At 34.3% G+C, this 14,462-nt stretch overlaps 1 protein-coding gene across 1 annotated transcript in view; it reads right to left on the minus strand.

Annotated features, from left to right (window-relative positions):
* Positions 1–8,888: 8,888 nt before the first annotated feature.
* n4bp1 (nedd4 binding protein 1) overlaps positions 8,889–14,462 on the minus strand; it is a 29,916-nt gene continuing 24,342 nt past the window's right edge. Inside the window, exons 11-12 of the mRNA XM_083917184.1 lie at positions 13,583–13,684; positions 8,889–12,885 (exon numbers count right to left, since the gene is read on the minus strand). Of these exons, the coding sequence (XP_083773310.1) occupies positions 12,513–12,885; positions 13,583–13,684 (475 nt within the window). The 3' untranslated portion in view covers positions 8,889–12,512. The remainder of the gene's footprint in view (positions 12,886–13,582; positions 13,685–14,462) is intronic.

Below are 14,462 nucleotides of genomic sequence, written 5' to 3' on the forward strand. Positions count from 1 at the left end.
TCCCTCAGTTTTTATGTTTTAATCTTATTTTAAAGTTTTGACTGTTTTTTTCCCCTCAGTTTTTATTCTTTTTAATTTAATTTACTGTTTTGACTCCTTGGTTTTTATTCTTTTTATCTTATTTTACTGTTTTGACTGTTTTTATTCCCTCAGTTTTTATTCTTTTTATCTTATTTTACTGTTTTGACTGTTTTGACTCCCTCAGTTTTTATGTTTTAATCTTATTTTACAGTTTTGACTGTTTTTATTCCCTCAGTTTTTATTCTTTTTATTTTAATTCACTGTTTTGACTGTTTTTATTCCCTCAGATTTTATTCTTTTTATCTTATTTTACTGTTTGGACTGTTTTGACTCCCTCAATTTTTATTCTTTTTATCTTATTTCCTGTTTTGACTGTTTTTACTACCTCAGATTTTATTCTTTTTATGTTATTTTACTTTTTTTATTCCCCCAGATTTTATTCTTTTTATCTTATTTTACTGTTTTGACTGTTTTGACTCCCTCAGTTTTTATGTTTTAATCTTATTTTACAGTTTTGACTGTTTTTATTCCCTCAGTTTTTATTCTTTTTATTTTAATTCACTGTTTTGACTGTTTTTATTCCCTCAGATTTTATTCTTTTTATCTTATTTTACTGTTTGGACTGTTTTGACTCCCTCAATTTTTATTGTTTTTATCTTATTTCCTGTTTTGACTGTTTTTACTACCTCAGATTTTATTCTTTTTATGTTATTTTACTTTTTTTATTCCCCCAGATTTTATTCTTTTTATCTTATTTTACTGTTTTGACTGTTTTGACTCCCTCAGTTTTTATGTTTTAATCTTATTTTACTGTTTTGACTGTTTTTATTCCCTCAGTTTTTATCCTTTTATCTTATTTTACTGTTTTGACTTTTTTCATTCCCTCAGATTATATCCTTTTATCTTATTTTACTGTTTTGACTGTTTTCATTCCCTCAGTTTTTATTCTTTTTATCTTATTTTACTGTTTTGACTGTTTTTAAGCCTCGGTTTTTATTCTTTTTATCTTATTTTACTATTTTGACTGTTTTCATTCCCTCAGTTTTTATTCTTTTTATCTTATTTTACTGTTTTGACTGTTTTTACTCCCTCAGTTTTTATTCTTTTTATCTTATTTTACTGTTTTGACTGTTTTTATTCACTCAGTTTTTATGTTTTAATCTTATTTTACAGTTTTGACTGTTTTTATTCCCTCAGTTTTTATTCTTTTTATCTTATTTTACTGTTTTGACTGTTTTTATTCCCTCAGTTTTTATTCTTTTTATCTTATTTTACTGTTTTGACTGTTTTTATTCCCTCAGTTTTTATGTTTTTATCTTATTTTACTGTTTTGACTTTTTTTATTCCCTCAGTTTTTATCCTTTTAATCTTATTTTACTGTTTTTATTCACTCAGTTTTTATGTTTTAATCTTATTTTACAGTTTTGACTGTTTTTATTCCCTCAGTTTTTATTCTTTTTATCTTATTTTACTGTTTTGACTGTTTTTATTCACTCAGTTTTTATGTTTTAATCTTATTTTACAGTTTTGACTGTTTTTATTCCCTCAGTTTTTATGTTTTAATCTTATTTTACTGTTTTGACTGTTTTTATTCCCTCAGTTTTTATCCTTTTATCTTATTTTACTGTTTTGACTGTTTTTAATTCCCTCTGTTTTTATTCTTTTTATCTTATTTTACTGTTTTGACTGTTTTAACTCTCTCAGTTTTTATTCTTTTTATCTTATTTTACTATTTTGACTGTTTTTATTCCCTCAGTTTTTATGTTTTAATCTTATTTTAAAGTTTTGACTGTTTTTATTCCCTCAGATGTTATTTGTTTTATCTTATTTTACTGTTTTGACTTTTTTTATTCCCTCAGTTTTTATCCTTTTTATCTTATTTTACTGTTTTGACTTTTTTTATTCCCTCAGTTTTTATCCTTTTATCTTATTTTACTGTTTTGACTGTTTTCATTCCCTTAGTTTTTATTCTTTTTTATCTTATTTTACTGTTTTGACTTTTTTTATTCCCTTAGTTTTTTCCTTTTATTTTATTTTACTGTTTTGACTGTTTTTATTCCCTCAGTTTTTATTCTTTTTATCTTATTTTACTGTTTTGACTGTTTTCATTCCCTCAGTTTTTATGTTTTAATCTTATTTTACTGTTTTGACTGTTTTTATTCCCTCAGTTTTTATGTTTTAATCTTATTTTACAGTTTTGACTGTTTTTATTCCCTCAGTTTTTATTCTTTTTATTTTATTTCACTGTTTTGACTCCCTCAGTTTTTATTCTTTTTATCTTATTTTACTATTTTGACTGTTTTTATTCACTCAGTTTTTATGTTTTAATCTTATTTTACTGTTTTGACTGTTTTGACTCCCTCAGTTTTTATTCCTTTTATTTTATTTTACTGTTTTGACTGTTTTTATTCCCTCAGTTTTTATGTTTTAATCTTATTTTAAAGTTTTGACTGTTTTTATTCCCGCAGATTTTATTCTTTTTATCTTATTTTACTGTTTTGACTGTTTTGACTCCCTCAGTTTTTATCCTTTTTATCTTATTTTACTGTTTTGACTGTTTTTATTCCCTCAGTTTTTATTCTTTTTATCTTATTTTACTGTTTTGATTCCCTCATTTATTATTCTTTTTTATCTTATTTACTGTTTTGACTTTTTTCATTCCCTCACTTTTTATTCTTTTTATCTATTTCACAGTTTTGACTGTTTTTATTCCCTCAGTTTTTATTCTTTTTATCTTATTTTACTGTTTTGACTGTTTTTAATTCCCTCAGTTTTTATTCTTTTTATCTTATTTTACTGTTTTGGCTGTTTTTACTCCCTCTGTTATTATTCTTTTTATCTTATTTTACTATTTTGACTGTTTTTATTCCCTACGTTTTTATGTTTTAATCTTATTTTAACGTTTTGACTGTTTTTATTCCCTCAGATTTTATTCGTTTTATCTTATTTTACTGTTTTGACTTTTTTTATTCCCTCAGTTTTTATCCTTTTATCTTATTTTACTGTTTTGACTGTTTTCATTCCCTCAGTTTTTATTCTTTTTTATTTTATTTTACTGTTTTGACTTTTTTTTATTCCCTCAGTTTTTATCCTTTTTATCTTATTTTACTGTTTTGACTGTTTTGACTCCCTCAGTTTTTTCCTTTTATTTTATTTTACTGTTTTGACTCCCTCAGTTTTTATTCTTTTTATTTTATTTTACTGTTTTGACTGTTTTCATTCCCTCAGTTTTTATGTTTTAATCTTATTTTACTGTTTTGACTGTTTTTATTCCCTCAGTTTTTATGTTTTAATCTTATTTTACAGTTTTGACTGTTTTTATTCCCTCAGTTTTTATTCTTTTTATTTTATTTCACTGTTTTGACTCCCTCAGTTTTTATTCTTTTTATCTTATTTTACTATTTTGACTGTTTTCATTCACTCAGTTTTTATGTTTTAATCTTATTTTAAAGTTTTGACTGTTTTTATTCCCTCAGTTTTTATTCTTTTTTATCTTATTTACTGTTTTGACTTTTTTCATTCCCTCACATTTTATTCTTTTTATCTATTTCACAGTTTTGACTGTTTTTATTCCCTCAGTTTTTATTCTTTTTATCTTATTTTACTGTTTTGACTGTTTTTATTCCCTCAGTTTTTATTCTTTTTATTTCATTTTACTGTTTTGACTGTTTTTATTCTTTTTATCTTATTTTACTGTTTTAACTCCCTCAATTTTTATTCTTTTTATCTTATTTCCTGTTTTGACTGTTTTTACTACCTCAGATTTTATTCTTTTTATGTTATTTTACTTTTTTTATTCCCTCAGATTTTATTCTTTTTATCTTATTTTACTGTTTTGACTTTTTTTATTCCCTCAGATTTTATTCTTTTTTATCTTATTTTACTGTTTTGACTTTTTTTATTCCCTCAGTTTTTATCCTTTTTATTTTATTTTACTGTTTTGACAGTTTTTACTCCCTCAGTTCTTATTCTTTTTTATCTTATTTTACTGTTTTGACTTTTTTTATTCCCTCAGTTTTTATCCTTTTTATCTTATTTTACCGTTTTTATTCCCTCAGATTTTATTTTTTTATCTTATTTTACTGTTTTGACTGTTTTTATTCCCTCAGTTTTTATTCTTTTTATTTTATTTTACTGTTTTGACTGTTTTTATTCCCTCAGTTTTTATTCTTTTTATTTTATTTTACTGTTTTGACTGTTTTTATTCCCTCAGATTTTATTCTTTTTATTTTATTTTACTGTTTTTATTCCCTCAGTTTTTATGTTTTAGTCTTATTTTACTGTTTTGACTGTTTTTATTCCCTCAGATTTTATTCTTTTTATCTTATTTGACTGTTTTGACTGTTTTTATTCCCTCAGTTTTTATTCTTTTTATCTTATTTTCCTGTTTTTATTCCCTCAGTTTTTATTCTTTTTTATCTTATTTTACTGTTTTGACTGTTTTTATTCCCTCAGATTTTATTCTTTTTATTTTATTTTACTGTTTTGACTGTTTTTATTACCTCAGTTTTTATTCTTTTTATCTTATTTTACTGTTTTGACTGTTTTTATTTCCTCAGTTTTGATTCTTTTTATCTTATTTTACTGTTTTGACTCCCCCCGTTTTTATTCTTTTTATCTTATTTTACTGTTTTGACTCCCCCCGTTTTTATTCTTTTTATCTTATTTTACTGTTTTGACTGTTTTTATTCCCTCAGTTTTTATTCTTTTTATTTAATTTTACTGTTTTGACTGTTTTTATTCCCTCAGTTTTTATTCTTTTTTATCTTATTTTACTGTTTTGACTGTTTTTATTCCCTCAGTTTTTATTCTTTTTATCTTATTTTACTGTTTTGAATGTTTTTATTCCCTCTGTTTTTATTCTTTTTATCTTATTTTACTGTTTTGACCGTTTTTATTCCCTCTGTTTTTATTATTTTTTATCTTATTTTATTGTTTTGACTGTTTTTATTCCCTCTGTTTTTATTCTTTTTTATCTTATTTTACTGTTTTGACTGTTTTTATTCCCTCAGTTTTTATTCTTTTTATCTTATTTTACCGTTTTTATTCCCTCAGATTTTATTTATTTTTTTCTTATTTTACTGTTTTGACTGTTTTTTTTCCCTCACTTTTTATTCTTTTTATCTATTTTACTGTTTTGACTGTTTTGACTCCCTCAGCTTTTATTCTTTTTATCTTATTTTACTGTTTTGACTGTTTTTACTCCCTCATATTTTATTCTTTTCATCTTATTTTACTTTTTTTATTCCCTCAGATTTTATTCTTTTTATCTTATTTTACTGTATTGACTTTTTTTATTCCCTCAGTTTTTATCCTTTTTATCTTATTTTACCGTTTTTATTCCCTCAGATTTTATTTTTTTAATCTTATTTTACTGTTTTGACTGTTTTTATTCCCTCACTTTTTATTCTTTTTATCTATTTTACTGTTTTGACTATTTTGACTACCTCAATTTCTATCCTTTTTATCTTATTTTACTGTTTTGACTATTTTGACTCCCTCTGTTTTTATTCTTTTTATCTTATTTTACGGTTTTGACTGTTTTTATTCCCTCAGTTTTTATTCTTTTTATCTTATTTTACTGTTTTGACTTTTTTTACTCCCACAGTTTTTATTCTTTTTATCTTATTTTACTGTTTTGACTGTTTTGACTCCCTCATTTTATATTCTTTTTATCTTATTTTACAGTTTTGACATTTTTTATTCCCTGTGGCGGTGCCCCCTGCAGCCATGGACCATGATTCCTCTTGGTGGGCAACTTTTGCTTTTACTGATTACTATCAAAAAATAGTTAGTCAGTACCAGGTTACTCCCAGCATACCACAACTTCAAATATTATTTGTTAATGTATTGAGTCATATTTGTGGCTTGAACGATAACTTATTACTACATTTTGGGGCTTATGTACTGCATATGTTTTGTATGTTATATAATCCCCAGTGTTGATTTGTTGTTTTGCATAGAAGAATAGTGGAAAGGGAGCTACTTGTGTTATTTTTTAAATATTCGCTGGGATATAATTACACGCTGATGCATCATCTTTGTTGGGCCTCTACAATCTGCCCATGTCCATGCACTTTTCTGCTTCGCCACATGTGTGGTCCCAGATGGTTTATACTGTACTCACTGTACTATACGGCATCTGATGAGGACAGAAGTTGTAAAGTGAACTGAGGGGAAACATGACTGCAGTGGCTATATATGAATGCACACTGACCCCTAGTGAGTTCTGAGCAGAAGTGACTCAGGGCTGCTGTGCTGCTGGGACCGTCGCTTGTCAGGATAATTTCAACCAGCTGCTGCTGCAGTGTGTGAGGAAATAAGAGGAAGAGTCACACACAGGGCTGATCCTATGAAAAATAATGTTGATGCTTTATTAATGCTTTGGCAATACCAAAGGGCTTCAATACAATGCCATTTATATTATAGATTTCCTTTCAAACCTTTGCTACAAACCTGTTTCCTAAAAGAGTTGGGACACTGTAAACTATGAAAACAGAAATGTGATGGTTTTCAAAACACTGAAACCCCATATTTAAAGGTTGAATATGTAGAATCTTTATTAAAACTATATTTAAAAAAAATAAATAATGCACCCACGGGGCGTTTTAAAGGGGGACAGAATGAAAGTATTGCTTTTCCATTAAAAAATATATATTTAGACTGAATTCTTTTTTTTTTTTTAAATGTTGACGGGTTTGACAATGACTTGGTTTATTTTTTTTATTTTTTATATAAGAAATCTCTTGGGCTAGGAAGCTCATTGCTATTTTTGTTGTAAGTTATAAAGAAGGATCAGGGGTGGGAGTTTATAAGTTTAACTTCTTCTCACTCCTTTTCGAATATTTATGTCATGATGAATGCGATTACTGTTGTAGATATGTATGTGCATTTATGTGTATGTACACATGTGTGTAAAATTTTTTATTATTATTATTTTTTTTTTTTGAGAAATATTCGAAATAAATGCAACAAACAAACAAACAAACAAACTTTCTGTCCCGTTCTGTTTCCATGGTGGCAGCCAATAGCGTTGGGCGTTGCTGGTTGCCAGGGTTGTCTGTTGTTGGGCGCAAATGGAGTTTGCCAATCCTGCAGCTGCTTCGGAGCCTCAGTGAAGGGGACGTTATTTGTCCCAGCAGCTGAGTGAGCGGAGACGGACAAAAAAACAAGTCAATATAGGCCGAGCATTCACTCCATGGACTGAGAGAAAGGAGAGAAACGCCATTCAAACGCAGGCCCACATGGCTACGGTTCTCCTTGATCCCTAACATCACTTTCATCTTTACTTAGCTGGAACGGGTAAAGCTAACGGCTAACGCTAACTGTCAGTCAAACTCCTCTAATACTTGATTTTATAGTGCGATTTTCCAAAGGGGATGGGCTCAAACAGGCTCTAAGGCGCGCTTACACTGTCCATCCGTACCGTGCCCAAGCACGTTTTACGGCTAAAGTCTAGTTCGTTTGACCAGTGCGCGGACATTTAAAACAATGGCGGTGAAAGGTTCACGTTGGTGTGATGCGGAGGTGGAGTGTTTACTGCAGATTTTGGTCGGATGAAAATATTCAAAAACAGTCGACAAGACGCACAAAAACTCTGAGGTCTATGGAAAGATTTGTAAACAAAGCGAGGCATTGTGATGACGTCATCAATGCGGGTGACGTGTTACGGCGTGATGAGGTATAGGCAGCAAGAAGCATTCCGCCGAGGCCCAGGTAGTGTGAGTACAAACGGGCCTGGGCCACGGGGGGAGAAGGAGGGGGGACAAGTACCCTAAAGCACGGGGCACGGTACGGATGGACAGTGTGAGTGCGCTCTAACAGACTCTGTTGTGATGAAAAGAGAGCTGAGCAGGAAGGCAAGGGGACAAGGGGACAAGGATGCCCCCTGGGCGCCTCCCTAGGAAGGTGTTCCAGGCACGTCCAGCTGGGAGGAGTCCTCGGGGAAGACCCAGGACCAGGTGGAGAGATTATATCTCCACACTGGCCTGGGAACTCCTCGGGATCCCCCAGTTAGAGCTGGTTAATGTGGCCCGGGAAAGGGAAGTTTGGGGTCCCCTGCTAAAGCTGCTGCCCCGCGACGCGACCCGACCCCGGATAAGCGGTTGAAGATGAGTGAGTGATTTTTTTTCCATTTATTTATGCATGAATTCTTCATTATGGAAATGAGGACTGTATTTTTTATTAGAAAATAATACACCCATGTGTTTTGAGGGGTACAGAATGAAAGTATTGCTTTTCCATGAAAAAAAATCAATTTAGTCTTAATTAATATTTTAAAACATTTTGACGGGTTTGACAATGACTTTCTGTCCCGTTCCGTTTTCATGGTAGCAGCCAATAGCGTTGGGCCTTACTGGTTGCCAGGGTTTTCTGTTGTTGCTACAGAAACAAGAATCATTCTGAGTTGAGAGCTAGCTAAGATAACAGCACTAATTAGTGGTTCCCCTGTTTGATTAATCACTCACACTCTGCACGAATCTGGCAACCCCACTGCTGGAATTCTTTTTTGTTGTTGCCACTACGATCTGGAGACACTAGATGGCAGAGTTTTGTTCATTCTCCATATTCAACCTTTAATGTCTACACTTTTTTTTTTAATTTCTGGCACATGTATTATTTGTTTATGGTGTTATTGATTTATGTATGTATTTATTTTTGATTTTACTTCATAATGTTAAACTTTTGGCTCTCACAGTAATGATGCCTCTGAAAATCAGATTAAAGACACAATCATTTGAAACACTATAGATGAGAGAACATGTGCGCACACAAACACATGCACTCTTACTTTTATGAGGACTGCCGCATTTATTTTGTTTTCCACATACATGAACCATATGTGCACTGTGGCCAAAAATGCTTGTATTTACAAAAAAGAAAATGATGCACACACAAAAGAATTATAATGCAACAAAAGGACATCCTTCAGTACCCCTTACAAGGACAGCAGGTATAAACTTAATGTTTTGACGCCTTGAAAAGTTTTTGTGCAATTCTTTTTATTACAAGGAGATAGTGTGAGTATATTACAAAACTCAGATGCACATCAAATATGCAAGCTGTGGCCCACATTCTCCGGGTGTGTGAGGGTAAAAAACCCCACAAATCATCAAAGAAACCTTGTTTTGCTCACTACACCATTACTTATCTTCAGTGCATTAAATTAAGCTATTAAACAGTAATTACAAATAAAAAAGTACATCTGTCGTCTTTGAAAGATTTTCATCTGGTAAGCAAACATACGGTTTGATTTCAAATTTAAATGGGTCGTCAACTCAAATCAACAAAGGGTAAATCCAAACTCTTGTAGTGTAGTGGACTAAGTGCTGATGTAGTACTAGTGACTGCTTCGTCCTCAAAGAGTTAAACAGTGCATCTAACTGGAACAAGTGATGCTGGGAACAGAATCAAACAAACTAGGGATCGACCGATATGGAGTTTTTTTAGGGTCGATACCGATTTTTTCTTCATCAGCCTTAGCCGATGGCCGATACGGGCTGCCGATTTTCTTGAGACGATATTTGAAGCTGATACTTCTTTTGCTACCTCAGTATACATCATAAAAATGACAACTATGATAACAAATGTTACGAGTCTCAATTTTAAATAAAAGGAACGTTTATTGAACTAAAAAAAGGCGTCTCCAGCAACACGGAGCTGCCTGTGGACGCCTTTCTGTAAATAATGCTGGGAAAAAACTATCAGAGAACGCAGCAGCCTGCATCGGCCGATACTGATACACCTAAAAAAAGCAAATATTGGCCGATCTATCTTTCTTTCACTGAAACAAACTTCCATTCCTGCTCTACAACACAGAGCAGCAACTTCAGTTTGAGCACCCGAGTTCTCCCGCAGTTTTTTCAGAGATCATTTTTAATCAGCAGGCTCGAGGAGCAACACAGAGCTACCAGAGAATACATCTCCAGCTGCAGAGAACATGGGGGTGGGTTTATGTCACAGTCATGGTACTCAAACACACTATGGTTACCTTCTGATCATTGAGCCAAACTAGAAAAGACTGATCCTTGAAAAAAAAAAAACTCTTTATATTTTAGTTGTTATAAGTTTTGTATAAAGCACCATCTGACTTCGCCCAGACGATCACTTCTTGAGGGAAGGCAAGGTTACAGAGGCAGAGATATAGACACATAGATGCCGCATCAAGCTTGTGAGAGCGCCTCTGTCGCCACTGTCTAGGAGCAAGGACTCGGTCTGTAAAGACTCATAGAAGAAGTCAGACTTTTGTGCTGCTGTTGGATGCAAAAAAAATAAGCACCATGGAATAACATGTCACAGATGAGAAGTTGTTTTTAAGTATTTTCCTGAATAAAATATATAACTAGAGGTATGTCCTAATCCTTCTTCTTCTCCTTCTTTCAAGTTAAAGCGTAATAATGGTGTAAAATCACCCCAGGCTCTTTTTCGGCAAATTCGGTCATCAAATAAGCCATCGAGAATATTTTTTCCGTGTATGAACTACTAACGGAGAAAACCCAGAGTTGCTAATGCCTTCAACGTACTGCCTTGAGCTAATCAGTGTTAGCCACTCTCTCCGTTAATAGTTGTTACATGGAAAAAATTGTCTCGTTGGCTTTTTTTGATGACTCAATTTGCCGAAAATGACCCTGGGATGATTTTACGCCGGAATTTAACTTTAACATAAAGTGAATTGACTGTCCCAATACTAAATTAAATGATTGCTGGCTTATGTCGTTATGCAGCTGAACTGCAGTTGCTCCAATGGCCACTTGAAGCGTTCTCCAAGTCAAACTCCATAGATCACAATGTTAAAGGGGAATTTTGGTATTTTTCAACCTGGACCCAATTTCCCTATGTATTTTTTGTGTGACTTATGGCAGAAACTTAATTTAAAAAAAAAAAGGCCTGTATCAAGCGTGAGTGCTGCAGCCTGACCACTGTGAACCGGGCTGCAATGTAATCAAACGCCCCGACTGCACCATCAATATACATCCACTAAAAAAAAAATTAAAAAAAAAGTCTTTCCAAAATGCAGAAGTGTAGACACTTAGAATAAAAATCTGAGCCTATCAGTGACGGAATCACAGCCTGGTTCAATCAGTACTAATTTTAAAAAAAGTTGTTGCCATTATTCACTTAAACAGAAAAACATGGGGTTCACTTTAAAAATACCAAAATTCTGCTTTAAAATTACAGACATTTTTGCTGATCACTCATTTCCCTGTTCATGATAACTGTACTGCGGGTTAACTCACCTGTTAAAATTATATGAAAGCTTAAAGCTGCTAATGTGACTACCTACACAAACTAAGGTATTTTGGGAAGAAAACCACATGTTTTATTGAACAAAGTATCCTGTATCCTAAAAACATGTCTGGCATTTGTAACAAACCTAACTGCTTGAAACTCGAAGAATTCAGTGAGAAATTAGGATTTAATTGTGGATAAAACTCTTGCCTCAATGTGGCTGAGCCCCCGTCCCAAGACTGTGGCCGCGCTGACCCATCACTCCAATGGACAGCAGCAGCCGATGCAGCATCTACGTCTATGATGTACAGGTAACAATTGAAAGAGATAAAGATGGGCAGTGCTGCTTCAAAAAAGATGGATTGCTAAGGGAGATTCATTCTGATTGTATACACAGCCTGTATATTTACACACACATTACATAGAATACATATAGTGAACTAAATCTGAAATAACTGCCCATCCTTATAGCCTCAAAATATTGGCCTCACACATACCTAAAGGTGGTTTTTAATTGGGGTTAGCTGGAAAACTGAAATTAAAGTTGTATCTACTTTTCAAATGTGGATTTTGGGCATTTCTGTCCAACTTACTAAATTACTGTCACTAATAGTGATTTTATGACAAAACTAGTGATCTCATCGTGTTTCCAGTACACCGCCAAGAATTGTGGGAAAAAAAGCTGCACTTTTTGCAGACGACTCCACGCTGCCGAAACTGCTCAGAAATTCAGTTGAATAACCTGGAGAGTGTAAAACTAATATGTTGAAACCAGAAAAATATGTCCAACCTGTCTTGCTTGTATATTCAAAAAGGTGTTTGATGGTAGATGACTGACTAGAAATCCATCGTGTGCTGAGCTTGAGCCAGTGTCACAGGTGTGACCAGTTCACTGTTGCTGGTGCAACTTTCAAGGAACCTCTGGACTTTTGCCAAGACTCCGATTTATGACCATGTGAACAATATAGACGGGGTTGCTTGACAAATATGGCAATGGTTCTATAGACGCGAGTGTAGTTCCCCTTCACTTTCACCAATCACTTTGAGAGTAAAGTGGAAGGAGAGAAATATATCATTCCAAAAGTGCTTTTTGCCAATGACAGCTAGTTTGATGATCAGTGTTCACGGGAAATCAAAATCGAACTTTCCACGCCCTCCAGGAAATGTTAAAATAAATTATTTGTATGCCGACACGTATATTCTTGCATATGAGTGCACATGTACTTTGTGTGTCTGCCGATTCTCGTTGCTGGGCCAGTTATTTATCCCAGCAGCAGTCCAGACAGGGCGTTCAGGTCTCTCATGTATGGGTTGTCGGTGAGGATGCGGTCGATCCGTGGTTTCTGGTCGGGGAAGATGTCGTATAACTTTCTCTTCAGCTCTGATGTCTCCCCTGGTGAACGCTGGGGAGGGGGTGAGGGTGAGGGGGAAGGTGAACGGCGGGGCAGGTGCCACTCGGGGGGACCGGAGTGGGGCCAGTGGGCAGTGTTGTGGGGTATGAGCGAGGTAGGGGGCCGAGGCGAGGAGGCGGAGGGCCGAGGAGCGGAGTGGAGGGTCTGGACGGGATGCTGCTGCTTCTGGAAGGACGGCCAGAAGTCTGGGGGTCTAAGAGGGGGAGGACTGCCAGGAGCCCTCCTGACAGAAAGAAATAGAGAGAGAAAAGGAGAGTGTGAAAGATGCAACAGGACAGCCATTTACTGTAACAATAGTTCAACATTAAAGTCTTGGTGGATATAAACCAAGCCCCATCCCAGCGACTTCCTGTTTGATCCAGTACAGAAGTGCCAAAAACTGCAGTTCTCTGAGTGTTTGCATAATAGAGCAGTTTCTCATTGACCCCCATGTTAAACAGGCCGTTTTCACAGCATAATTAAACCTATTTAAGGCCTGGGACAAAAATAATTCTAGTCTGTATGTTTAGGTCATATCTCCATGGCAATACTGAGGGGGGTGATTTTTCTTTGTACCAGGCTAGTTTTTATTTTATTGAAGGTTAAAGTTTATGAATAATTAGGGACATGGCCTCTTGAGTGACAGCTAGCTTCTGGTCTCACTTCTCCTCGGACGTCAGCCAGATGGACATACGCCCCTCCCCCCAACGTCACATACATGCCCTTTTTTGGGAAGAGGAAATGAGGCAGAGTCAAAGTCTGACAAGATGGAAACTCCCTTGGGAAGGAAGATTGGATCAAGTTGAGAGAACACAGCCAGACGAAGAGGCTACGTCCAGTTTTTATACAGTCTATGATATAAATGCAAGTATGTTCATAATCTTGATAACACAGGTGTCCTCTGGGCCTTATCCTTACACACAACAACAGGCAAAACATACCTATTGTCTTTACGCAGGAAGATGTCTACATGAGGTCCGTTTTTCCCCAGAGGGTCATCAGGGATCATGAAATGGTCCTCCACAAAAGTAAACTGAAGCAACCTATCAGTGAAAATCAAGGAAATATGATTATTTCACAACGTGAAATATGAATTCAAAGTAAGCCTTTAACAGCAAAGTAACACAATCTAACTAATGGAGGCAGTGGTATACTGTGAACGATGAGTTTGGTGGCTTTGAAGAGAGCATAGATTGATAGAATGGCCTCAGTGCCCCGTTGGAAAAGGCTGTCTGACAGCAAAGTAAAGCTATGAAAATATTCTACATATAGGGTACACTTAAAAGGAGCTGTCCTCAACATTCAGAGCATTAATATAGAAGCTATTTGCTATGTGAAGATAGAGTGGAGTAATGTTGTCCTGTTGTTATCTGAGTTTCTCTGTTTGTTTTAATGGCCGGTCGAGACACGTGCATGTGGCTGTGAAAAAACATCAGTATTTCACGTGTTGTGAGTGCCGTGTGAAGATCACAGGATTTCAGTAGAGCTCCTTTAAACAGCTGGGCCTTTTTTTAAAGAGGCCCTATTAGGCTAGCTAACTACAATAGGTTTACATGCTTTGATCTTTAAAAAAACTATAAACGAAACTGTGTTCTATTGATCAAATAAGTCTGTTGCTGTTTTTCAGATCCGCATTGACTTGAATAAAGACCAGTTGTTCCACATGGCTATGGTCTAAGTTTGCACGCTGTGGACTGACCACATTTCCAGCTGTGCTAAAAACACACTCAGACTGGACACTTTTAGGTGGACAGCTGAGATGCTGCAGCGCAAAGCATATAAGATTGGGCCAGCACCGAAGCTTGCCTGACCAGTATTTCA

Source organism: Echiichthys vipera (genome assembly GCF_963691815.1).
Source record: "Echiichthys vipera genome assembly, chromosome: 7".
NCBI lineage: Eukaryota > Metazoa > Chordata > Actinopteri > Perciformes > Trachinidae > Echiichthys > Echiichthys vipera.